General features: G+C 42.6%; 1 protein-coding gene across 2 annotated transcripts in view; it reads right to left on the bottom strand.

Moving 5' to 3' along the window:
* Window positions 1-18,880, bottom strand: part of KIF20B (kinesin family member 20B) — a 38,306-nt gene extending 19,426 nt beyond the window's left edge. The window contains exons 1-19 of one of the 2 annotated variants that reach the window (XM_083740844.1): window positions 18,747-18,880; window positions 16,803-16,950; window positions 16,430-16,516; window positions 16,215-16,334; window positions 15,898-16,036; window positions 14,415-14,599; window positions 11,278-11,335; window positions 10,833-11,027; window positions 10,529-10,640; window positions 9,321-9,389; window positions 9,088-9,234; window positions 7,670-7,832; window positions 6,729-7,052; window positions 5,776-5,915; window positions 5,220-5,349; window positions 3,562-3,784; window positions 3,124-3,185; window positions 2,552-2,671; window positions 1,050-1,209 (exon numbers count right to left, since the gene is read on the bottom strand). In XM_083740844.1, coding sequence (XP_083596970.1) covers window positions 1,050-1,209; window positions 2,552-2,671; window positions 3,124-3,185; window positions 3,562-3,784; window positions 5,220-5,349; window positions 5,776-5,915; window positions 6,729-7,052; window positions 7,670-7,832; window positions 9,088-9,234; window positions 9,321-9,389; window positions 10,529-10,640; window positions 10,833-11,027; window positions 11,278-11,335; window positions 14,415-14,599; window positions 15,898-16,036; window positions 16,215-16,334; window positions 16,430-16,516; window positions 16,803-16,949 — 2,581 coding nt within the window. In that variant the 5' untranslated portion in view covers window position 16,950; window positions 18,747-18,880. Of the gene's footprint in view, window positions 1-1,049; window positions 1,210-2,551; window positions 2,672-3,123; window positions 3,186-3,561; window positions 3,785-5,219; window positions 5,350-5,775; window positions 5,916-6,728; window positions 7,053-7,669; window positions 7,833-9,087; window positions 9,235-9,320; window positions 9,390-10,528; window positions 10,641-10,832; window positions 11,028-11,277; window positions 11,336-14,414; window positions 14,600-15,897; window positions 16,037-16,214; window positions 16,335-16,429; window positions 16,517-16,802; window positions 16,951-18,596 lie in introns of both variants that reach the window. The other variant, XM_083740843.1, reaches the window with a different exon arrangement.
* Window positions 18,881-27,152: the final 8,272 nt, after the last annotated feature.

The raw sequence follows: 27,152 nt of genomic DNA, 5'->3' as shown, positions 1-27,152 counted from the left end.
TCATACAAAACGGTTTGCTCAGGATAAAGAAAGTATTCACAGGCACAGACCTCCTTTTGCCCACTTGCCTTGATTTGCCTTCCCATGATTGATCCATGTGTTTCTAACTCAAGACCCATTGAAGAACATCTCATCCAGTTCAATCTTTGAAACACAGCTTTGAAAAACTTGTTCATATTCTCCAGTGTGCTACCCTTGCTGTTGTGGCGGCATGGGGCTGCCGTTCTGTGATTGGACTCACGCTACTTGTTGAGTGGTTCATTTATCATGTCTGTATAACGTTTACTGTACATGTAACTAGTTAAGATACAGTTGTACATTTATCTACTCCAGGTTTACAGTATCTTTAGGCTTTGTTTTGCACATGGCACCTTAGTATGTTTGTTGTTTGAATGGTTACAAGTCTATCTCTATTCTAGCTATTATTCTAGTAAATTTGGTTTTATACTTATAAGCCAGTTTGTGGTGTTGTTGTTTAGTTGTCTCAAATACCTGGCAAATAATGCTAACCATGGCCTGTTTAACCTCAGTGTGGATATAACTGTGCTGTGCACCATGCAAAAACGGAAAAGGAAGGAAGAGCATGGAAGAAAGGTGGGAACCTGCAGAAGACGCCTGATGCTTAAGCATTGTTTAAGCATTGTGATGCTTAAGCATCATGCTTGCACTGGACCTACACAGATATTTTGGACAACTCTTTTGACTAGAACACATAGAAAAATCAAGTTACATGCACACAGGAACTGAACAAGAAGATTCACTAAGCAAAGGATAGCTCATACAGCGGAAGGATAACTTACACCTACTCTATGAGGAATAGACACAACATGAAAAAGGAAGTTTGCAATTAAGACACTTTTATTTCAGACTTGTATAAAACAAAACAATAAGCAACGAAGAGTTCAGGCAAGATGCATATGCTGGTTTGATCTGACAGTCAGCTTTCTTCGCAACCCTTCCTTTATGCTGGGGCTCTTTTGTTCTCATTCTAACAAGCAGTTAGCTTTTGACCACAGGAGCCTCTGCATCTGCAGAACAGGAAATGATACCTTGCTTCGCAGGTGGACCTTCCACCTCCTCTGCATCTTCTAAGCATCGTTTTCTTCTGCCACCCACACAGTTCTCCACAGGCTGACGAGAACAGGAGCAGCTTTCTCTGGTAGCGTTTTCCTGCGCCATTTGTCGTTTAATACTGGCTATTGTGCTCTCCTGCATTAATATAAAAAGGGAAGGGAATTTAGTAGAGTGGTACCTCGGTTTTTGAACATCTCAGAAGTCGAACGTTTCGGTTTTTGAACACCGAAAACCTAGAAGTAACTGATTCGGGTTTTGAACGTGCCTCGGAAGTCAAACAGGAAAGGCGGCTTCTGCAGAGTGTAAGACCCTAAGTCCTAACTGTTGGCTATTGAATTTCGGTTTTCGAACTTTTCAGAAGTCGAATGGGCTTCTGGAATGGATTACATTTGAAAACCGAGGTACCACTGTATAGCCATTTCAATTTCATTGGTCTGGTGCTTGAATAACCAATGAGTCAGTGGCTAGAGACCACTGTTGTCTTCCACTCCCTCAGCAGCTCTCACACTGCCTTAAGAGAGGAGGTGAGGAACCTTCGGCCTTCCAGATGTTGCTGAATGACAGCTCCCATCAGATTTAGTCATTGGCCATAAATGCAGGTTGATGGGAGTTGGGACCCCAGTGAAACTGGGAATGCCTCACTTTGTGGAAGATTACATTAGACATTATTCCTCTTGAGAATTTGGGATTTCTTCAATTTTGATGAAAACTGTTGTGATTGACACACAGTGAAGCCTCTTGCGAAAAAGAAAAATACATTCCTTTCCCCCCCCCTTTCCTCCCTCTGTATTTTACCCCACTGCCGTTCACTCTTACTATCATCTTCCCCATTCCACCCTCCAAAGTCTGACCATTCTTCCTTGCACATTGCTGCCATTTTAAAATCTGCCTTAAGGTAGATGATCCTCTGCCCCTCTTGAAATCCAAAGTTGGTGCTTTTCTAAGGAAAATTTGACTGCATTTATAGCCAAGCTTTCTTTTCAAGACATTATATACGGTGTTCCCAAGAACCAGACCTGCCTAGCTTCTAAAAGGCTGCTGCTACATCATGTGCTTTCAGACCAGGCCCTGGGAACAAAAATGCATTTGCTCTGTCCAAAGGCAGCAAGACAAATCCTATTATGCTTGTATGGTAACATAAAATACAAGTAACAAGTTTTAAGTAGGGAATCCAGGAGCCATATTTTAGACACACCCAAAGGCTTATGCATGCAGCGTGTGTTTAACTTTCTTTGAACAGCAGGCACTCATGTCTTATCACAAAACACCTTTTCTGAAAGTTTCCATTTTAATAGTGTTTTTGTGAGGCTTGCTGTTCAAAAAATAAAGCTCTTAAAAGTCCCCCTTGGGGGAACTGTACTAAGCATGTGGCTTTTGGAGCCCAGTTTTGCTCTGGGACAGCATTTTAATTTGGCACCACCATGTCAACATGCAACTGCTACTTTTGAGATTAACAAGTGGAAAATTAAACACTCACAGACTCTTTTATGATCGCCTCCAGCTGATTTATCAGAACTTTCAGCCTTGCTATTTCATCATCCTTTTGCTCCACAATTTCACTTAGCTCTTGTATGCGCTTGTTCTGAAGAGCCATTTTCTTAAGGAGAAGGTAAACAAGTTTAGGATTAGATGTGACAATGCACTGCAATATGTGGCCATTTGGAAACTCAACATGCAGTGAGGCAAAGTGTAGGCCAGGTCCAGGTGATTTTTCACAGCTTCATAAGCTATGGGTTTAGAGCTCCTCCCTTCTGGCATTGGAAGAAAAAAGGCTGATTGTACATTTAACAGCTGTATTTCTACAATGAGGACCAGCAGACATAGCTGACTTTCCATGGCAAACATAAGGTTCTCACAGGGGGAGGGGGGATCAGCAAGAACTATATTTGTGTTATACCATGCCACCCCTCATAACAGTTCTTTTGTGCTATGCTATGCGCCCCGACAACCATTTTGTGACTGGTACCCAAAACTCAAAACCAGAATGTCCAGAAAAGTTGGAGACTCCTATTGCAAAGGCAGATATTAAAGAAATCTAAACATGCTTACCTGAGTAGCATCTTGAACCACTTTAGCAGATTCACTCAGTTGAGTCTCCTGTTTTGTCAGCTCTGTAACAGAGTGATTAAAAGTTAACATTAAATACATGTCGTGGAAAGAAATGCTCAAATTTGCTTGGGAGATGCGTTAGACGTTCTAACCACATTCTGTATTTGATACTGCAAAGTTTGATACTTTAAAGTAGTAGTAGACACAATATATTAAGTAAAAGGCCACTGGGCCTTTGGACTTACTTCCCTTTAAGAACAGAGCTCTTCCCCGTCTCAATACCACATCCCAAATTGCTTTTCCATGTAAGTTTACTGTGGCAACCAAAGACTGCTAGCCAAGAAACACAAGGCCAAAGTCCTGTTGGGTGCATGGAACTGGATGCTTGTTTCTTTAGATCCTTTTATTACTTTTATTAAGTTTCTCCTTCATACCTACCTTCTTTCCTGGCCAAGAGCTCCTCCCGGGTTTGAGATAACGCAGCTGTTACCTCTGCCAACTGCTTTTCAAGACGCTCAATAGTTGTTTGGGGCGCTTCTAAGGCACTAAGCATCCCATACGCTATTTGGGCCTGCTGCTTAATATCAGAGACGTTTTCTTGCAGTGACTCGACCACGCAGGAAAAATCAGCTGGATTTCCCGATTCTCTAGCTTCCGCTCCCTTATTGAAAGAAACACACAAAAATAAAGGGGAACAATGAAAGTTTGCTCATACAGGCTTATCACCCCTCTTTTATTATCCATTCCAGGTCGCCCAACCACTGCCATAGTGTCTTTTCTCTTGGCAGATCAAGATGAGCAGATGACAACAAAGGTTGCAAGGTTTTTAGCCGGGGCAATCAGAATAAGGTCCACTATCTGACTGTTGATTCAGGACCCTAAAGTGTGTTTTATACAATTGACTTTTTCTTTCTTTGTATATCACATTGTTCTTTTGTTGCTATGGCCGATGGCTGATGCAAATAAAGATTAATACATTCATTGCTCATACAGGAGCTTCACTGGCCACCAGGAGGCAATATCACACCAGAGGACCACTGGAAAAGTCCTCTGGAGGGAGATGGGGAGAGAGCCAAGAATGGAGGGTCGTTCATGAAGTCTGGTAGACCAGCCAACACTGCGCATATACCCCAGCTGATTTGGCATGATGAGGACTGACCCTTAAGTTAAAGCAGCATTGCATATGGCATCTTCAACAGTCAGTCCACCACCTAGCTCAGGACAGGTAACTTGCATCTTACACAAGGGCTTTGTTCAGGGGATGGCGGGTATACGTAACAACGCATATACTCAAACCACCCCCCCCCTTGGAACTGCCCCCGCGTGAGTGATCTCACCTTCCAGAGATGGGGCACTAAACAGGTTTTATCATCCCAAGCAGTGCAGAGAGTTTCTAAGCTCTCTCCATTGCTTGCTAGGTTCTGGGAGGCTCTTATGAGATCTTGCAAGGCCGGACCAAGTTCTCCAAAGCCTGGGGTAAGCAAGTTTGAGAGCTCAAAAGCTCTTCCCCTGCTAAGGAAACCCTGTGCAAAAAGAGCATTGAAGTTCTCCGCTGGATCTGCGCGATTTCAACCAGCTGGCCTTCAGCCACATAAAGCTGAGTTTGTGCAGGTGAAACTCAGGCAAGTTGCTCTCTAGGATTTCAGTCAGGGTTCTCTTCCAGCACTTACATGGAGATGCTGAGGACTGGATTGGGGAACTTCAGCATTCAAAGCAGAAGTTCTGCAATTGAGATGTGGTCCTTCTGTATGGCTGCATGTTCTTGTTCTTCCTCAATGCATTCAAAATCAGGGGACCCAGTGGTTAGACTTAGCTAACCTATCTGTTGAAAGGTTTATATTTCAGATAGAAAGGGGGCTTTACCTTTGGAAAGATCCCTGTAGTCTCAAATTGCGAGCATCTCAAGTGTCTCTCAGGTAGCAGAACTATATAGTCTGACTTTGTTGGCACAGCAAGAGCCCTACAACCACATTGGTTTGGTGCCATTTTTACATTAGGACCCCAGTGAGTTTGAGAGCTAAACTTTAGAAATACATCTCTTAAGAGGTTTGAGGGAGAATAAGGTTACTGGCATTCCCAGTCTTATTACGCTGTACCTTTTGAGTCTCTTCTGCTTCTTCTCTGCTATTTGGCAGTGGGATGCATTCCTTCACCAAGTCCTTGTAAATCTGCATGCGCTCCTCGCAGTTGTCCTCCATGATTTCTTGCGTAAGGCCAACAAATGTCCTAAGTTTAACCAGTGACGGAAATGAAATACATGTCAAATGGTTCTCCCAAAGAGAAACCTCCTATACTCCAGAGGAGGATGACAGCAGCAGCAGCAGCAAAAGGCAAAATGTCAGGAAGAGCAATGATCCTAAGCCCCTGGGCTCCTGGGAAGCACCAACTGCTGGTGCAGGTCTTAAGACAAAAGGATGGAAGAGGACATGGTGCAAGATGCACATGGGGGTATTTTCAACCAGGCACCTTGAAAGCTGACGTGTTTGCACATAAAGAAGCCACACACATTAAGCGTGCCTTGTTCCCTTGGGTATCAGCGCACAGTTCATAGCCAGCTGGCTGCTGGATTGGGCTGTATGTGGATGCATGCCAATCCCGAACATTAAAGAAATGCTGGCAAGCCCTCCGGAAATACAAGATCAGCAAACTTACTTGAAATGGCTGTCCTTTTCTGCAAAATACTGAGCACATTCCTGTGTGACCTCTTCACGGATCTTCAGCTCCATGAGCAGCTTGTCCTTCTTTTCGGCAATCAGCTTGTTTTTCAGATCTTCTATTATAGCAAGCAGCCTCTAAACAGGAGCACCAGGAGCAGAGTCAGCACATGGAAAGCATGTTTAGGGATTCATTGTTGCGGCGCATCAAGTCATTTTGTTTACGGGGAGCCCCAAAGCCTGTGGCTTCTCACGTTGTGAGTCACAAGAAAGGCGGACGTAAAAATGCATTCTGGTGAATCCCTAGGGAAATTTGGAAAACCTAAAATGGTTTATAGAAACGCAGGAAGTCCTGGAATCAAATTACAAAGTTTGAGAGCCCACCGAATCCCAAGCTTTAACCTGTGGCAACGGTGGAGAACCACCCCATTTGGCTCACGAGGCTATATCAGCCAAGCCATTGTGCCCTGCCCTACACCCAATCTCAAATAGAACCTTAAGCGTGGGACAGGCCTGGCTCAGTCCAAAGCGCATCTGTAGGTCCCACCTATCATCCCTGCACAGCCCTTTGCACAGGGCTTCATAATAGCTATCCTGCAAAGCCCCTTGCAAAGCACTTTGCAGGAACTGACGGTCTGACTACCGAAACTTTGCAAGCTGTACCTTCACCCACAACTGATTTCAAACCAAGCAGGCAAAAAGGGTATTATCGTGACATCAGATCACCTGACAGGTGGGCAGCCCTATCCAGCAGACATTTTTCGGTGCATCTTTATTGTTTTCAAACTGGCTGCTACGTTCATTTTTAAAAATGAAAGCAGATTGAAGTATGAAACACCTTAGAAAAGCAGACTGTAAACGCCCCAAATTAACTCAGTGGCTCTTATTTTCCAGCATTCCTCCTTTTTGCTGCAACAGATTCACATAGCTATTCCTGTCATAAGGGCATACCTGGTACTTTTCTTTTTCAATGACAATGTCACTGTCTTCATCTCCCACTTGGTCTGGCATTTCTTCAGGCTCAGCCTCTCTGTCAAGTCTGGTTTCTGCCACAGAGTTTACATCATACATCCCACTGCCATCTTCTTCTAGCTCTTCCCCCTCCCCCTCCTCTTCATCTTCCATCACATCCTCCAAAGTCCTCTCCCAGAGTACAGTTGCTCTTTTAACAGGTAAGCGCACATCTTCTTCAGTGTTCATTTCAGATTCAGCTTTGACAGCCATCTGCTCAAATGACTCTTCTGGGGGAGAATCATTGGAATCTAAGACCATGACCTATTTAGGAAGGAAGCAAAAAACATATGAAAGCCAGTTTGTGACGGTGGTTTTAGCTGCTATTAAAGCTTCCTGCCAAAATAAACAAAAACAAAACCCTGCTCATTTTAAGGATTTCCAGAATCCATGCTTTCTTCCAGCACAAACCCATGCCATATAGCTTCTTTATTATGACACAGAAGCAGAGGTTGTGGAGTGGGTCTTGCATGCCATTCAGGTAGCCAAACACCTCCTTGCAGGCCATCCAACTAGCTCAACACACTGAATGAAATCCACTGAATGAACACCCCAAGTAACGGCTGTCTGGCCTCATTCTGAAGACCCCCAACAAGACAGAGCCCACTGCCTCTCTAGGTCATTAATGTCAAGGTGCTATGTCTCATTTTACAATAAGATGGGAGCACTGCATTTTATAACCCGGAGGCCCTCTCCATCCAGGCATCCATCTCTGACTTCTGAAACATTCACCTGCCCTTCAAAAGAGCTCAAAGGGCAGATGCCAGCTAGCTGACCCATAGCCTTTTGCATGTCTCTAACTGCATGGTGATCTATTTCCAGTTTCATACATTTCCAGTTTCATAATCTATTTCCAGTTTCATACAAATGTGAACACTTACTTTCTGAGCAATTGCTGAAAACCTGAGCACGTTGAGGGTTTCATCATACGCAGAGGCGCTCTGGCTGACGTTCACTATCATGCAGACCTTCCCCTTACCACTGAAGAAGCCTTGAAAGAAGTGAGTCAGCTTGCTTTCCCGAAAGGGGATGTGCTGCTGCAGCCTGAAAATGAAACAAACAAGTCAGCTGCAGTTCACTTTTTAGAAGAGTGTTTTCAAGCCCATTTTCTAGTATATGGGGCCAAGCTTCATTTTAAAGAGGCATAGACTGAAAGGCTTAGGTCCATTCAGGCCTGTAGCTTCTTCACCACATGCTTCCCAGTTTGTTTGTTTTTTTAAAGTTTCTACAGAGATCCAAAAGACAAGGGGGTAAAGGATTATTGTCATTAAGGATGGGTTGTGGGCAGCAGCCTGAAGGAAGCCCCAAACTGAAAACCATAGGAGAAAGTCAGTAGTTGGGACCAAATAACAAGTTAATACCAAAGGGTAGGCCAGAACCAAACAAAAACCAACAATGTGTGAGTACGCCAGAGCTCAGGCAGAGTATGTTGCTCAAGGAAGGCTCAGCCAGAACAGAAAGCCATTGAATACTCCTTCCAGAGCAGAAGAGTGGGTTCTTTGCGGAGAAGGCTGCTACCTGCAGTGGTTCACCACATGGGGCAGCCGCACACAGATTCAGCATCTTACTGGGTACCTCTCACGCTTATGAACATCAACTGTCCTTTCAAAACACTGCAGGTGTTCACTGGGAAACAAGTAGCAGACATGCAGCAAGCTTGGTTTGAGCATCCATTTTTAAAGTAAGTGTTGTACAGTCAGTGAGGTTTTTGGCTTGCTTCTTTGATCAAGCAAACTTGGGTAACACAGCACTTTTGGCAGGAGAAAGCTTTTTAAATATATTATAATCACATTATGGCCCTGTCACTTGCATGTTTTAGTTCAGTTTTGAAAAATCATCATCATCATCTATTATTTTAGCTTGGAAACTGCACTGCCAATTGAGAACTGGTCAAGTATCATGCTTCACCGGACTAGCAAAAGGATGTGCTTGCCCTAAAAATGGAAAGATCTCTTACTCCTATTTAAGGACTGGTTAAAGGCTTAAAGGTGACATTTGGAAAGATAAGGCAATTTCTGGCTCTTTAAAGCACTCTGCCTCCTTTTACACCATTTCCCGCTTGTTAGGATTCGCATCCTGTAGGGATCATGTCATGTGGGGGGGGGGGGTTAAGGACAGGCTGTTAAGCAGTCTAGGTCTCTCTTAATCACCTAAGTTACATGAAAGGTAGCAGAGATCTGCATGAGGAATATGCATACTTCTCTCATTCAAAAGCTGTTTTCCTTCTCTTTACAGAGAGCTGCTAGAAGCCCCCGCTCCCATCCCTTAACATGAAGCGAAACACTTTCCCAGAACCTACTTTGATTGCTGGCTCATCTTCAGGGCACTGATGCATTTGCCTAGAATGAGCAAGGAAGTGTTAATATTCCCACTCTCTTTCAACCTCTCTCCTTCGTTGTGGGTTCGTGTACAACGCTCTGAGCCAGCGAGGTCACAGAGGAATAATCTGGAGATAAAGAAAAGGAGTGGGAAATTTAGGTTGCCTGGTCTTACAATTTTAATCGGTAAGAACACATGAAATACAAAACTTACTCATTGACTTGCATCACACGAGTTGCTTCAGGATCAATTTTTAGCATTTTCACAGTGAATATACTGTGGCTGAAAGATCAAAAATACACAGACGTTGCTGCCAGCAATGCTATCTTTAAACATCAGTGAACACGTTGCAGCCTTCTGCCATTTTGAAAATCTTAATAGCTCTTAACCTCGAGGCACTTCTTCCATTCTAGTATATAGTGATAGATTTTAAGATATATTTATACCATTTGGAAGATACATAAACATGCATATTAACTTCTTTTAACATCCCAGATAAGGATTTTAGAATATTGCAGGCCTCTTCACTGCCCTATTCTCCAATGGAGTACAGTAAGTCTGCAACTTACACACATTGTACACATTCAGCTTTATGCACTTGGCCAATTTTTTTTTAAGGGAGTAGGTGTCTTGGAAAAAAGACTTTGGCAATCCTACACACCGTTGCACCCAATGTGTGTTGACCATATGCAATTTTGGCTTTACGCGTTATCGCCCGGAACGCAAGCCCTGTGTTGTGTGCTTACTATACTTAACATTAAAAATCACACTGGATCTCCAAGGAATCACCTACCCATTAAAGGTAAAGTAAAGGTAAAGGTACCCCTGCCCGTATGGGCCAGTCTTGACAGACTCTGGGGTTGTGCGCCCATCTCACTCAAGAGGCCAGGGGCCAGCGCTGTCCGGAGACACTTCCGGGTCACGTGGCCAGCGTGACATCGCTGCTCTGGCGAGCCAGAGCCGCACACGGAAACGCCGTTTACCTTCCCGCTAGTAAGCGGTCCCTATTTATCTACTTGCACCCGGAGGTGCTTTCAAACTGCTAGGTTGGCAGGCGCTGGGACCGAGCAGCGGGAGCACACCCCGCCACAGGGATTCGAACCGCCGACCTTTCGATCGGCAAGTCCTAGGCGCTGAGGCTTTAACCCACAGCGCCACCTGCGTCCCTCCACCTACCCATTACTATTTATTAAATCACAGAAAACTTCACATAATTAAAAGCCCCAAAGTTCAGCACAAGATACAAGCATGTGGGTGATTGTTTCAAGAAACACATCTGAGCAAGAACGGTGTAGGGCTCCTTAGGTACTGGGCATTACTTTAACAAGTCTGTGTTGCATAAACTTGCAAGTAAAAGCTGAAAGTGAACCATTATGCTAGTACACATTGAACATAACCTGATTTTACTATCGGCCTCTTACCTTCTACTGGAATTGGCATTCAGTTTTGTGGAAGCAAAACTCTGATGTTTCAGGCCTAGTTGCATGAGCTTAAAAGCTTCTTTGAAATTTGAAACCTGAATCCATTGTAGATCTTCAAGAAATAGAAATGGTTCATTATTCACCACTGAACAAGAATTAAAGCAAGAAATTAAGGGAAATAAGAATGTGAGTTAGGAGCATTACACTGAATTAAAAGCTAGTTTGCACACAGCCTGGGCACTGAATAAGCAGGACACCTTAAGGCTACTGAAACTGGTTACCAAAGATTTAAGATATTTGTTACCTTTAACATATGAACAGCCTTTTACATCCTGTGACAGACGCAACACCTTCCTTCTTTTGTCATTGGACACTGGGAGCAGCAGGTCGTAAATGCACTCATTATAAATTTCACAGAACGAAACCCAGATGGAGAATTTTGCACCTCTCCCTTCATCCACATTAGATTGTTCAGCTTCTTTCGCTAGTTCATCCAACTCTGTCGGAACAATGGAGTGGCATTAACATTCTGCTGAAGTGAGTCCATCTCGATGTGATTTAAAGCAGGCTGCTTCAATAGCACTGAACATTGTTCAGACAGCATTGTTGTTTGCAGTACAAGATCCAAGGTTGGAAAATGACAGCTTTTCAAAGTATCAGAGGAAGTCTCATTTCAGCATTACTTACTATGGCAATAGTGCACGCTGAATTTATGGAGCCTAATTTTGGCTTTCGGCTACGTAACTTACCATCAGAATTATCAGCAATTCCACTGCGATTCCCATTAATGACACTTGGATAATCAACCTGAAAATTAAGACAGAAACAAAATATGGGTTATCCTAGATGTTCTACTGATACTACTATCATCTATCGTATTTTCTATGGCAGGACTGGAAAATTAGGATGTGCTAATGGATCATTGTAATGAAATTGCCATTTCTATGGTAACCATAGCCTTAGCAGGCATACCTATGCGAGTCTGCTGCTGCAACAGCAGCATTGTATGGCACTTTAAGGGCCGGAGGAATAAGCATTCATGGGCCAGAACCGACTTTGTGTAGCTCACAAAGTAATCTGGATATGTTAACAATTCAGAAGTCAGTGGAAGAACATTTCAATCTCCATGGAAATACCACAATTCCACAACTCCTCCAGAAAAGTTCAAACATGAGGCTGCTGAGTTTATGCTCTGCATAGCAATGGAAACACCTACAGCTATTTCTTGTATTTTTTTGCCTTTGGATCACCAAGTTTTCTTCCTCCTCTCATGCACCTGATGAAGCAGATTCCAACTCATGCCGCAATTTCCATAACAAGACAGTATTCGTACCAGAGCATACTTAGCACTTGAGAAGGTACGATGGCTCAGTGGGACAGCATCGGCTTTGCAAATGCAGGTTCAGTCGCCAGCAGGGATGGGGATTTCCTCTGCCTGGACCCCTGGAGAGCTGCTACCAGTCAGTGTAGACAATACTGAGCTAGCTAGACCAATGATATAAGGCAGCTCCCTTTGTTCCTGTTTTTTTATAACAGTTGCATGCTGGTCAGACAATTTTTTAAAAAAAAAAAAAATTTAACAATGGCATAGGAAGGAAGCATGGACAGTACAGGGATGGACCTCTGTGACGAAGCAATGTTACATTAGCTGGAACTCAACATGGTGCCCTCCATAAGTTGTTGGCCGCCAGGTCCAATCAGCCCCAGACAACATGGCCTATGGCAGTAGTTTTCAAAGGGTGTGGCAGGAGAGGATGGCAAATGTGGGAAGATTCAAGGACACCCAAAGAAACATTTAATCATTTGAGTGTAGTATAGTGCCCATCTATCTATGTGTAGAATATGGATAAATATATTTTCAAAACGAGAGCATCAAGTGATATTGAGGACAATGCTAGCTGTGATCCAGAATCACCATTCGAACAGAGTGCTGGAGAATAGCATTGGCTACTCTTCTACAGTTCTCCATGACATAATATTGTGAACAGGCATTTTCAACTCTGACAAATATGGAAGATCAGAAAAGAAAAAGACTTATTTGCATTGATGAGATGAGAGTTTGTTTGCCTCAAACTAGACCTAATATAAATGAGATTTCCTGGCAAAAGCAAGCTCACACCTCTCACTGAGTTTGTATATATGTAAGAGACTCATTTATATTTTGTGAATGATTGATGTTCTTATGCAGCTGCATTGTTTTATACTTTCTGGGTGCCCCATGATCATATTATAAATCACGTAATGGTATGAGTCGTTTCTTTTCGTTTTCCATGTTCCAGCGTAATTTTATCAATAAATAATTATGTGTAGCATGAACAAATTTGAGGCCTGTTGTGTTTAAAAAAATATGTGGGGCTGTGCTACAATCCCATCTCCAACAATAAGCTCTTTCTTCCTCCCCCCACCCCCGCTGGTAGGATTCCCCTGGCAGTTCCCCGACCCCCCCCCCCCAGTTAGTGTCAAAGAGTGGCACGCACTTAGGCTGGAATTCAAAATGACACTATTAGAAATGTCTCATCTGTGCAAGCATCCCAGCTTGACAGGCAGAACAATCTCTCCTCCCACCAAGCACTGTACCAGGATTCTCCCGACCCCCATAAGGCAATTTCAAGTGGCCATGGGGGGGGGGATGAGAAGGCGATGGGAGCCCCACTGCGCTAAGATTCTGCTGACGGGTTTCATTAAGTGAATCCTGTCAATGGGGTCCTAATCATGGCGAAGAAACCTTCAAAGGGAAGTGCCCATGCATGTACAACTAGCACAGCAACGCCAGGATGAGGCCAGCTCCTGCTTCTGCCTCTGCAAAATTCAATGGACACACCTGCTTGCCCTTTATATTATGTACAAACAGCTTTAATCATTACATAATATGTGGTGCCCATGTGGTTTTTATTATGCCACTCTCTACTACTGGTATCACATTGACAATCTACTTTGTTGCAATATAGACTATTTATTATGGCACCTCGGATATGATTTGTCACTGAAAGGCAGGGATATTTTCTTTTTCTCTTTATGTATTTAACATGGTCAAATCACCTTTTATTCTTGAACTGAGATTCTACAAAACTGAACAGAAATGTATGAAGATACGTCAAACTGCAGAAAAGGTAAAGGCAGAAGCACAGCAGATTCTCTGGCATTTTGGACAATCACAGCAAGCACATGAGTTGCAGCCAATGTGAATCCTACTCAGAGTTGACTCACCAAATGAATGGACATGGCCAAGTGGTCCATTAATCTCAATGAGTCTCTGCCAAATAGGTAAGAATTCCCACAGCCAAAAAAACCATCACACCAACATAGAAAACTCTGGTCAGAGCATAGTGAATTTTGGTAATATGTGTATATGTATAAAGGTAAAGGTAAAGGTACCCCTGCCCGTACGGGCCAGTCTTGACAGACTCTGGGGTTGTGCGCCCATCTCACTTAAGAGGCCAGGGGCCAGCGCTGTCCGGAGACACTTCCGGGTCACGTGGCCAGCGTGACATCGCTGCTCTGGCGAGCCAGAGCCGCACACGGAAACGCCGTTTACCTTCCCGCTAGTAAGCGGTCCCTATTTATCTACTTGCACCCGGAGGTGCTTTCGAACTGCTAGGTTGGCAGGCGCTGGGACCGAGCAGCGGGAGCGCACCCCGCCGCAGGGATTCGAACCGCCAACCTTTCGATCAGCAAGTCCTAGGCGCTGAGGCTTTAACCCACAGCGCCACCTGCGTCCCCGTGTATATGTATACATACATACAAAAACACGCACATACACAGCCATTTTCAGTTTCTTTACAAATGGTTGTTATTAAAACTTATCATAATTCTAAATCTGTCCAACTGATTTAGTGGGGCTTAAATCCCTAGTAAGTATTCAGGATTGCATTCTAAATTGACACACCTCTTTTATAAGACGGAGAAGTGAGCATTTGACAGATGTTTCTTCTCTGATTTCTTCTTTGGTCAGCCTTCTGTGTTCTCGGCAACGATGGGGTTTGAGATCCATCTCTGAATACAGTTTGCCTTGGATGCGCTTAAACAACATCTCCAACGCCCTTGGGAGAATGCCACCATCTTCATTAGTACCTGCCAGAAGGACGATTTGACAGAACTTTGAACACTCTTTTGGAGCAGAATCAGGAAAAGGGGGCAAGGAGGCAACATGAACTGTATACATGTGGAATTAGAGCTACCCTTGGAGTAAGCACAAGGTGACAGGATCAGCATTCCAATAAAAATATATTCAACCCCCATTTTGGAAAGCAACATTTAAACCACACTGAATACGCTTTACCCCTACTCACCGAAGTCAAGTATTTCATTTCTAATACTTTTGGCTATTGGAAAAGTTTGAAATATTTATAGAGAGCATAAAATTATCACAGTATGCCTTTTCAGTTTTCTTTACTAGAACAGAAATGCTAAAACAGATCAAGTCAATTGAATGTAGTAATCCCTCCCCCACCCCTGGAAAACCCATATTGGTGGTCAACTAGAAATCCATTTGTGCTGTTCATACTTAGATCTATTCCATTCACTCATATTTCAGGGGGCAGGGATTGGAACAACCCTTTAAAGCAAGGGTAGGCAACCTAAGGCTCGTGGGCCGGATGCGGCCCAATCACCTTCTCAATCCGACCTGAGGACGGTCTGTGAATCAGTGTGTTTTTACATGAGTAGAATGTGTGCTTTTATTTGAAATGCATCTCTGAGTTATTTGTGGGGTGTAGGAAATTCGTTCCTTTTCCCCCCAAAATATAGTCTGGCCCACCATATGGTCTGAGGGACGGTGCACCAGCCCACAGCTGAAAAAGGTTGCTGACCCCTGCTTTAGAGTACCTAGAAGGCCCATCAGATGTCAAAGAAATAAACAACTGTCTGACATTTAGAAGACATCTGAAGGCATCCTTTTTTAGGGAAGTTTTTAATGTTTGATGTTTTATTGTATTTTTAATATTATGTTGGAAGCAGCCCAGAGTGGCTGGGGAAACCCAGCCAGATGGGTGGGGTATAAATAATAAATTATTATTACTACTACTACTACTACTATACGGGGTTACAAAACCAGTTTCCTATGTTCCAATTCAAAATGCATTTTTTAAAACATCATATTATACACATATTCCAGCCAGATGGGTGGGGTATAAATAATAAATTATTATTACTACTACAACTACTATACGGGGTTACAAAACCAGTTTCCTATGTTCCAATTCAAAATGCATTATTTAAAACTTCATATTATACACATATTCCAAATAAAAATAAGTAGTTCAGAGAGTTGAAATAACTGTAGCACACAGTTTGATGACACAGAGCATACACAAGTAACACGGAACTCAAGTTAACAATTTGTCCAGAGAAATACGGATGCTCAGTAGTACCTTTGTATGTATATGTTTTCCCAGCATTTGTAACACCATAGGTAAATACAAGGCGACTGTGTCCCTTCAGGAAGTCTTGCACTGGCTGCTTCACAGTCCCTTCAAAGAGTTCTTCCTGGGTTGTTTCAGGGCCAAATACCTAAAAAGTTAATAAGAAGATATTTTATGGCTTTCCATACTGAAATTCCAGACAATTTCTTTCAAGACTATATTTTCTTAAGCTTTTCAAATCAGTGAGAAGTATTCAAGCATTATTATGTGCAAAGTTTCCATACTAAGGGTTATGAGTCGCCAATAGCCCTTTACACTTTATTTACCTGTGAAAAAGTAAATTTCTGCACCAATTGCTGCAAGTTTTTTTCACTAAGCCGGAATACCTTGGAAGACTTGGGAGCTTTTAATATAACACTTGATGCGTCGAGAACAGAAATACAATTCTGTAAGAAAGGGGAGATAGATAATAGATATTTTTAGTTCAGCAGATGGCATTCTTAAACAAATTTTGCTTTTAGAATTTATTTTTAAATCACACCTGAGAATCACCTTCCTTTTCTGACTGCATCAATGGTCTAATGCGCAGGCAAACATGAATGCGTTCTCTGGATTCCAAGCTCTCTCTCTACAGAGGGAAAGAGTAAAACCACAGTGCTGTCTAACAATATTGCCATATACTCAAGGCTCTTGGTTTTATGAGCCTTTAATCTCAATAGACTATACACAGCTAGGTTATTCCACATGGGGAACAACTTCCCACACAGAAGCTGGACTACAAACTGTTTAATTCCATGAGCAACTGAGTATTCCAAGACATCACATGCACCTCAGCCATTTCTGCGTGGGTCACTTTCACAAGTACAGTACAATAGACATTGTCATTATCACTTGGAGTCGTCCAATTCCCTTACCTGGCTTATATCAGAGATTGATGATAAATCACTATAGAGATTCTTCCTAATGTCACTAACATCCACAGGAATAATTCTTGGGGACAATTCAACAGCAGAAATAAAGGATGGTCTAAGCATTGATGGCTTATCCAAATTAGACTCCATCCTATTAAAGAAGACAAAGCGGGGGGGGGGGGAGAGTTGCTTGAATGGAACATCCAATAACATGAAATTTGGACCTCTACACAAATTTCTTCATCATGTGAACTCATATGTCAGATTGTAAGTATCAATTAGATTTTAGAGTTGACTTGTCCTGTTTGTCTGAACTTTCCTTGCAGAAAAGGAGAGGAGAGTGAAAAAATGGGCACAGCTACAGTACAGTTTAACGGAGTCATCATCAACCTGGTGCCCATCAGATGTTTTGGAGTACAACTACTTGAAGTGCTGGCTATTCCCATGGTTGTCAGGACTTGTAATCCAAACATCTGGTGGACAGTGGACACCATACTGAGAAGGCCAATTTAGTGCCATAGTCCTTCGAGTGTCTTCTTTGGAACCTTCATTGGAAGCTTTGCAAGGATGTGAAGTAGCATTAATTGCATTTAGTTGTTGTTGTTGTTTTTACACAAAAAGTAACCCAAATTAACTTACAAAAGAGTGCAAAGTTAAAAAGTACTATGTAAAGGTAAAGGTACCCCTGCCCGTTCGGGCCAGTCTTGCCAGACTCTAGGGTTGTGCGCTCATCTAGGGTTGTGCACTCTATAGGCCGGGAGCCAGCGCTGTCCACAGACACTTCCGGGTCACGTGGCCAGTGTGACAAGCTGCATCTGGCGAGCCAGCGCAGCACACGGAACGCCGTTTACCTTCCCGCTGGTAAGCGGTCCCTATTTATCTACTTGCACCCGGGGGTGCTTTCGAACTGCTAGGTTGGCAGGCTCTGGGACCGAACGATGGGAGTGCACCCTGCCGCGGGGATTGGAACCGCCAACCATGCGATCGGCAAGTCCTAGGTGCTGAGGTTTTACCCACAGCGACACCCACGTCCCGAAAAAAAGTACTATGAAACCAAAACAAATTAAAAACCAAAAAACACACCCATAATATAAAAGGCAGGCTTAACACATCCCAACCTCTGAAAAGAGGCAACAAGTATTTAAAACACTACAAATTAAGGACCAAAAGCCTAGATAAGAAACATGGTCAAGTTTCAGGTAAGATGGCCCAGCAACGATGCTGATATTCCACAAATGTGCAGCTGTAGCAAAACACTGAGCGCATCCTATGCCATACCTCCGATTTACATGTATTTAAAGTGACCTACAGACTTAGAGTGAAAATACAGATTTAGCATGTTAGCAGGGGCTCGTATGGGTCAGATGCACAGCCACTATCGCCTGAATAAACTGTACTTTTAATAAACCAGACATGATCATTGTATTCCTCAAGTGGCTTTTGATAGGTAAGGAGTGCTTTAAAAAACAACAACACGGCACTGTGGGTTTGTTTTCCTCCCCAATTTTCCTGTGAATTTGCTTCAGGACAATGAAAGCTGTTTTTCTCCCCCATGGCTTCAAAAGTTCATCTCTAGTAAAGTCTAGCATGCTTTTTTTTTTGCACTACCAAGATTCGGATTCAAAGCGCAGGTGCGTTACTTCAAAAACATAAGATATAATGCAACGATGCCTGCAACTACAGGCTTGCTACCAGCTCAGCTATGGGCTTGATAATAAAGCACGCCGTTCCGCTCGGACCCCGGACCCGAATGCAGACCGAAAGGGGCAAAGGCAGGGCCACCAATTATCTACTTACTTTTAAAACGACATACAATCGGGTGCGAGAACCAGCTGGTCTCCCCCCACGAAACAGAAGAAATCAATCCTATCCCAAGGACGGCGCCCAGCCAACGGCAGCCCTTCTCGCCCCGTTAAGCGCACAGCCGCCCCAGCTAAAGAACCTCACCTGCGCTCTTTTTCAAACCTTGCCGCCGAGGCTCATGGGAGCCAACCGTCCGCGTCGACGAGCACGCTGGGAAATGTAGTCGCGGAGGCCTGGTAGCTTCCGGCCGCTTCTCTATATAGGAACCCGCTGGGCGCAGCGAAAGACTACGAATCCCAAGAGGCTCCGCGTCCACCCGGGAACTACGGAAGGATTGTTGACGGTAGGGGTGGCAGCTTTGCCTGGGTGTCTCTCGGAAGGCAGGAGACGCGGAAAGCCGGGGGTGCGAATGCGCACGTGGGAACAGCAGCTGGCTTCGCTCGGGGCAGCAGGCAGGGCTTCGTTTGGACCCAGGGCTTGGGGCTCGGGCTCGTTCTTGGGCTCGGTGCGCTCTCAAGTCTGAGATAAATAAAGGGAAGCGGAGAAATGCCTCTGCCAAGCTGGTTACCTTCCTGGTGTTTCCTGGACCAGGAAACCGCTGCCCTGCGGTTGATGGTGCCACTTGTAGTCCCAAATACAGTGGTACCTCGGGTTACATACGCTTCAGGTTACAGACTCTGCTAACCTAAGAAATAGTGCTTTAGGTTAAGAACATTGCTTCAGGATGAGAACAGAAATCGTGCTCCGGCAGCAGGAGGCTCCATTAGCTAAAGTGGTGCTTCAGGTTAAGAACAGTTTCAGGTTAAGAACGGACCTCCAGAACGAATTAAGCTCTTAACCCGAGGTACCACTGTACGTGGAGGCCTCCTGCTGCATGTCTGAACCGCAGAGGGCCTCCTCGGTAGGAGCGCCCGCCCTGTGGAACGCCCTCCCATCAGATGTCAAGGAAATAAACAACTATCTGACGATTTCTGAAGGCAGCCCTGTTTAGGGAAGTTTTTAATGTTTGATATTTTATCCTGTTTTTAATATTCTGTTGGGAGCTGCCCAGAGTGGCTGGGGAAACCCAGCCATATGGGCGGGATATGAATAATAAATTGTTATTGTTGTTATTATTATTATTTATTATGGTATTATCATTTTGCTGCTCGGGGATCATTATTTGTTAAGATGCCTGGCACGAGTCAAGTTAGAAGGCTTCAGAGTTTCGTTCTGAACACACTTAGTTGAGCCAAGAGAGGGCAACTTTGATTCAGGCGTAAGGGATTGGTTAATGAATGGTATGCAATTTTGGGAAGGGGTTAGGGACAGGGACAGTTTAAGACAGTGCTTCTCAACCTTTTCCCGACTGTGGCCCCCTTCTGACTTTGTTTCCTTCCTGTGACCCCCCCCCCTTTACTGGTAGAAAGATAGCTATTTTGCTTGTAAACAGAACATGGAGACAATCCAGCTCGAACATGCCCTGTGTTTTTTGCTTCTCTCCCCTGGGATCTTTGACCTGCCTATTAACTTACTACTCTTGGAATTGTATTTTTTTAATGGGGGGACAGGGTAGGGGCGAGAAAGGCAGAATTTAAACTGGTTGGTTGATCTAAAGGTTGTTCTATTACAGAAGAACAGTACCATAACGAGCATTAAATTAAGCACTCATTTCCATGCGACTTAACAATTTTCACTTGCGTATTTTAGAGTAGCAACAGATCATTGAACGTATCATGCACTATATATTGAAAAACAGGCCTTTTATAAGCTCCCTTTTTGAGTTAACATTCATTAGAAACAAATCATTTCGCCAGGAAATCCTCCTTACAACTTACAACTTCTCTCTCCCAAAAGGACCTCTGCAGTAGGAGGATGAGGAAAACTTTACAATTGTCTTTTCACTTGGAAATATTCCCTGCAAATCCAGTCTGGCAAGATTCTTTTTTAAAAAAAAATCATTAGTTTTGAATTACAATCCAATAATAGCCTTATTATAACAATACCAATTTATAATACAATTATTAATACTGAATTATATGATTTAGATAAAGTGGCCTCCCGCATTCTAGATTTGGTGAATTGATTATTTACTTTATTTCTGCATTCCAAAATTTCATTAATTGAGTCAAATGATTTTAATACTTGACTGTGCTCTCATGATTCAGATTTTCTTTAAAAAAATGTGTGTAAGATACCTATGAGTTAACCTCAGATTAATTTTTAAAGATTTTTTGGTACAAAATTGGGCACAGGAGAATTTTTTGAAATTTCTGCATCAGTTTAGAAAAAACCTCCTGTTTTGCTTATTTTTCAGCCGATTGGGCTTATTTTGGTATCAAAATTAAGCTAATTGTGGTCTCTTTCAAAATAAGGTATGTATTAAGTACGACAGAAAAGGGTCACCGACCACTCAAAGTAAAAATTTGTCATTTTATTCCCGGTAGGATCCATAAGCCATAGCGCGCAAACCACAACTAACACGTGTATCATACTTTTGTTGTAGAATGGGCTAACCATGTACTTGTTATGTTTTTAAAATAAGGAGGGTGTTTTGTGTAGTTAAAATAAATTAATTTTGAAATAATTTTTTTTGTCACTTTTTTAATAGGTTTAAGGTCTCTTTGAGCCTGAAATAACTCACACATTCATGCAAATAGTTAAAATTGTACCCTCTTATGTTACAATGTCAACAGGGTAGCAATTTTCAAAGTCTTTCTATAGGAGCTTGCACATCATTGTTCTGGGTCTCTGTTGCCTCCTTCAAAGAGGGGAGGGAACTCTGTTGCAACAGAAAAATAAGGACCTGCCTTGCTTTTCACTGCATCCTGCCTCCATTCATCTCTGACCAATCATGGACCTGGGCAGCAGAAGTAAACCCCTTTAGTTTCTATAACATTACTAAGGATTATGGGTGTGAAAAGATTAACCAATGTGGCTTATAACTTGCAAAAATGGAGCTAGGCTCTGTGAAGTAATAGTTTAGCAGCTGTAATCTAGTTAGCTAAGGATACAAAATAAGAGTTTTGCAACTGGTTAGGAAGCTGCAACTTTGGGTGCACAACAGCTACATGCTGATTGCTTTTGGGGAGAAACTAATGTTGCTTTACAGATTAGGGTAATTTATTTAGGATCTTATCAAATGGTACTGACGTGCACCTAATGGCCACCAGCCAACAAAAGCTATTGATGCTCATTTAAGCAAACTTCCTTCAGTAGTTATTTTGCCTTAAAGTAACATTTTTATCTTTTATAGTTAAACAAAACCCCAGAATGGGTGGAGTCACAAAGTGGCTTACAAACAGTAAATAACAATAACATAATAGAACATTAGGGACGCGGGTGGCACTGTGGGTAAAACCTCAGCGCCTAGGACTTGTCGATCATATGGTCGGCGGTTCAAATCCCCGTGGCAGGGTGAGCTCCCGTCGTTCAGTCCCAGCTCCTGCCGACCTAGCATTTCGAAAGCACCCCTAAGTGCAAGTAGATAAATAGGTACCGCTTTATAGCGGGAAGGTAAATGGCGTTTCTGTGTGCTGTGCTGGTGCAGGCTCGCCAGAGCAGCTTCGTCACGCTGGCCACGTGACCTGGAAGTGTCTTCAGACAGCGCTGGCCCCCGACCTCTTAAGCGAGATGGGCGCGCAACCCCAGAGTCGGTCACAACTGGCCCGTACAGGCAGGGATACCTTTACCTTACTAGAACATTACAACATAAATTGTGTAGCATAATTAACAAATAATCAATAAAACAATTACAAAGCATCAGTAAAATAGCACTGATATAACATTCATTCTGTTTACAAAGGTGATGTCCACTATGTAATCTAATATTAAAAGGAATTGACGCCAAGTACCACCAATTGATCATATTTGCTAATATGTTTTGCTGGGTTTTATACACATCTTTTTGAGAAGTCACACCCAGGAAGTTCAGTAGAACTTGTTCCCAGGTAAGTGGGTGTAGGACTGAAGCCTTACACCATCCTATAAAGTCAAGTGATTAAAGGTTATTATGCAGCATTTTTTTTTCAGTGTGGGAGGAACCCTAATAAAAAATTTCATTAATGTTACTCAATCTAGAACCATTGCTGGTTTCTTTGTTGACACTACATATTCAGTTGGCTATTTCCACCATGCCATGATTCTGCCCTGAGGGTTAGCGAAGCTACTTTCTTCAACTAGCAGATTGGACAACAATACATCATCTGTCTCACCTCAAAAAAGAAAAGGAGGAAGGAGATACTATAAGCATGAGTGTGTCTTATAAATACCACCAACTTCCCTTGACTTCCCCATTTGAGGCCCTAAACTATCTAAGTATCAATCTCGAACCCTAGGGTGAGGTAATAATAGGAATCCTCACCGGTACCTAGGATTTGGTATTATCATGCATTGTAATATATAGCTCTACTGTTTAGATGTGTTTATGCTATAAATATTTTGGACTATTATTTGTTTCTGGTAACAAGTCTAAAATAAAAAGAATTTGGGCATTGTTAAAATGGAGGCAGTGGAAGACAGAAGACAGAAGTGTCTGGTGTGCTCTGGTCCATGGGGTCATGAAGAGTCGGACACGACTAAACAACAACAAAATGGAGGCCAGAATCACCAACCTGACCAAACCTTAAAAGCCATGATGAATATAGGCCAGCTTCATCACAGTTACTATAAAATTAGAGGTGATGACTGGCTGACTCATACTGTCAGGGAATTAATTAAAAAGAAGCAACTCTAAAGCTGGCTGCTGTTGATTTTGTTTACCCCGCCACCCTGAATATTACATTGAGGTGGCTGTTGCTAGCATCCTGGTGATAATGCAAATTGGGGCCCTGATCTTTTCAGTTTCAGCTGTTCCTGAACAGAGATATTTGGCCACAGTGATCTGTGCAGTAGTAACCTCCTGACTAGATTAGTCCAACTCACTTCTGTCCTTAAGCAACTGCAGCTGGTGAAAAATGCAGCAGCCAGACTCTTGATGGGCATATCTATGAGAGATCAAATAATACTGGCTCTCAAAAGACCTACAGTTACTGCCTGTTGGTCACTGGGCCTAGATCAAAGTTTAGGAAGCCCTAAATGACTTAGGATGCTACTTTATGCAGGATGCCTTTATCCCATATAGCTCTGTCCAAGCCTTGATATCAGCTGGGGAGGCTCTTCTGGCAGTGTCCCCACTGAGAGAAGTCGGGATTCAGTTACAAATGGTTCTTCCTCCTGAGCTTCATCAGCAGCTGTTTTGTCATTTGGTGTCAGCGGAAGACCTGCTGTGCAAGGGCAACATGGCCATGCTGCTGGTAATATTTAAATGTAGATTGGTGATCATGATTTCTTCTCGCATCTTAACTATTGTCTTTACAGTGGTACCTCAGGTTAAGTACTTAATTTGTTCCAGAGGTCCGTACTTAACCTGAAACTGTTCTTAACCTGAAGCACCACTTTAGCTAATGGGGCCTCCTGCTGCCGCCGCGCCGCCGGAGCACAATTTCTGTTCTCATCCTGAAGCAAAGTTCTTAACCTGAAGCACTATTTCTGGGTTAGCGGAGTCTGTAACCTGAAGCGTATGCAACCCGAGGTACCACTGTACTAGTTATTGTAATTTAAATTCTTGTAAACTGCCCCAGGATCACTTGTGCTGAACAGGATATAAATTCTATACATAAATAAAAGTTCTTCCCTGGAAAAAGAACCTTATCCTCACCAGGTTAGAAAAGGATGGAAGCTGTCAAACCAATATCCCTCTTCAAGTGTGGGAGGAGAGGGGGCAAATCCTGTGGCACTGGTGCTAATCCTTGCGCTGGCACAAGTATTTAGTTGACTACCGCCCTTCTGTGCTGATGGGGAGCTTACAGCCATGGCCATATTTCATTCATGGAGTGAGTGCAACCAAGTGGATTTAATTACCAGCCCACCCCTATTGACAAATGGCTGCTTAGATGCTGACTCAGATACTTGGATGGAATAAATCCAGATATTGCAAGCAGCAGTGTTGACTGTGAGTAGATGTAAATGTTCAACAGCACAGGGGATGTTGCTCACCATGGAAGCAACTGATGCAATGAGATGACAACTGATGACATAAATGGGGTATTTCTCATTACAAGAAGTTTCTTCATCATCCTGTGGACTCTGTCTAGTTGGCAGGCTAAAAATCAAACAAGTGATGACGCAGAAGAGGATTCTCTTTACTCCTGGAAATCAAGGACTGCAAACAGTAGGCATTTTCAGAACAGTCCAACTAGGATCTTTGGTGATTTAAAAGCCAAATTACATTGCACTACACGTGAATGTTCACAAAGACCAAAAAAATGGCAATTTTTTAAATATAAAACCTTTTTATTGGTTTTAGAAATACAAAGTACAAATAAGCACAAACTAGTAAAAGCTAGAATCTGTATAAGAAGATTCTCTGAATCTTGAGACTTCCCCTCATCCGTATTCCAATTTCTTTATCAAACCATATTGTTCATAGTAGGGGGTTTTCACTACAAGTGAGTCAAAATCCTGCTCTTGTTTCCATCTGCTTACAGTACAGTAACTTATTATTTTTCCCACTTCGTTTATAAATATTTTATCCTCTTGGTTTCTGAGTTTTCCAGTCAACTTTGATATGTTGGTACCTGTAATTACTAATTTTAAAAAAGCTTCTGGTTTCTTAACAAAGGTTTTTTTAAAAAACTTTTTTTTCATTTCATTATATATCATCTCCCAGAAAGCTTTTATTACCTTACAAGTAAAAAATGGCAATCTTCTGAAGTATTAGGCGGAAAACCCTTATTTTAAATATAGATCTTGATGCAGAATGGACCTTCAGCTTTATTTTATTATGTTGTGTTTTTTTAAAAAAACTGAAAGCTGTAAAAATAAATGTTTCAGTATTATAGGAAAAAATATATTGTAAATTTAAATAGAATTTAGTTGCAGATGTGTTTTTCTTTGCGATCCCCCCCAAAGGTTTGTTCATTCCTTAGAAAGAGAGGAAGAACAGGCTATAGAAGGCTGTAAATTTCAGTGAGCTGAAATGGCAAGAAGTGTTGTCCCACTAAGGCATAGTATAATCTATGAAACAAAATTAATGTTATTATGTTTTTCTTTAACTTGCTTTTCAGGCAGAATAAATATAATGGCAGATGGGTCCCTGTAAAAAGCCAAAAATAAAACTACAGTGGCATTAATAAAATCCTAAACTGAATGATGCCTCCTTGCTGTCAGTGCCGAGTGGAACTTCATCTACCAGGTGCACAAGGTCTGAGAGTCAGACAAGAAGGCATGATCTCTGCCTTGGAAGTGTAGCAGCAGAGATCAGTCAGTATGTTTGTTCCGTAGAAAGAAAGAAAAACAGGCTATGAAAGGTTGAATATATATAACTCAGTGAGCAGAAATGGCAAGAAGTGTTGTCCTGCTAAGGCATAGTATAATCTATTGAACAGAAATGTATAAGTAGCATTATAAGTCTGCAGTAATGCAGAGAGAGTAAAACGGAAAGGAATGGTAATTCTTGGAGCATAGATTTGCTAGTAACTGTAGCAAGTTCTTTTTGTGATTATCTGCCCTACACAGTGCTTTCTCTGTCATTTGAGAAGGCGCATGAATGCTACTTATTAAAATTGCTTTCCAGAACACGATTCACTCTCTCAAGTTGGCATTGCATAAGAATAACTCACATGAAATGCTCTGGGGAAATATTTTTGGTTCCTGGGTGTTGCAAGTATATGTTGTACCTGTTACACTTGTTTTGACCTAGCCTGCAGCCAGAGGTCTGGAAGCCCCAAACAATGCAAGAGAAGTTAGCCTCGTGCAATATCTTTGGGAACTTGGTGCCTAATTACCATTTTTGAGATGCAGGGTATAAAACGACTCAGGCATCTGCTGCATTGTTTTAACTCTCATTAGTGTGATTTCAGTAAGGGAAGTACAGTACAGTGGTACCTCAGTTTATGAACTTAATCCATTCCAGAAGTCTGTTCTTAAACCAAAACTGTTCTTAAACTGAGGCACACTTTCCCTAATGAGGCCTCCCACCACCGGTGCCCTTCTACCGTTAGGCTTCTGTTCTTAGACCAAGGTAAAGTTAACAAACCGGGCCACTACTTCCGGTTTTGCAGAGTTAGTAAAATAAGAACAGGGCTGTTCTTAAACTGAGGTACCACTGTATGTAACTATGATTTAAACCAAAACTTCAGATTCAAAGATGGCAAAACAAAGACTTCAGATTCTTAGGCTGCAGTCCTATACTCACTTACCTAGGAATGACCGCTGGGAGGAGTGCAGGGAGAAGAAATGCTATCGTGCATCTGCAGCAGCACAGCCAGACACCTTCATCTGCTCTATCCGCAAGAAAACATGTCTCTCCCGTAATGGTCTCTACAGCCACAGCAGGTGCTGTAACCTGCCAACAGTTTAACTCCACCCCAAAAGTGCACTCCTCCATTGGCTCCCAAGAAAGACAGATGCTAATACCAGGAGTTAACTCCCACCTAAGTCAACGTAGCTTATTTTTGTGTCGATATATATCAGCTTGCAGTGTTAAAGTCAGAAGCATCATAGAATCGTAGAATTGTGGAGTTAGAAGAG

This window comes from Podarcis gaigeae (genome assembly GCF_964106915.1).
Source record: "Podarcis gaigeae genome assembly, chromosome: 5".
NCBI lineage: Eukaryota > Metazoa > Chordata > Lepidosauria > Squamata > Lacertidae > Podarcis > Podarcis gaigeae.
The sequence above is the reverse complement of the archived record's forward strand: the minus strand, read 5'-3'. Positions and strand labels throughout refer to the sequence as shown.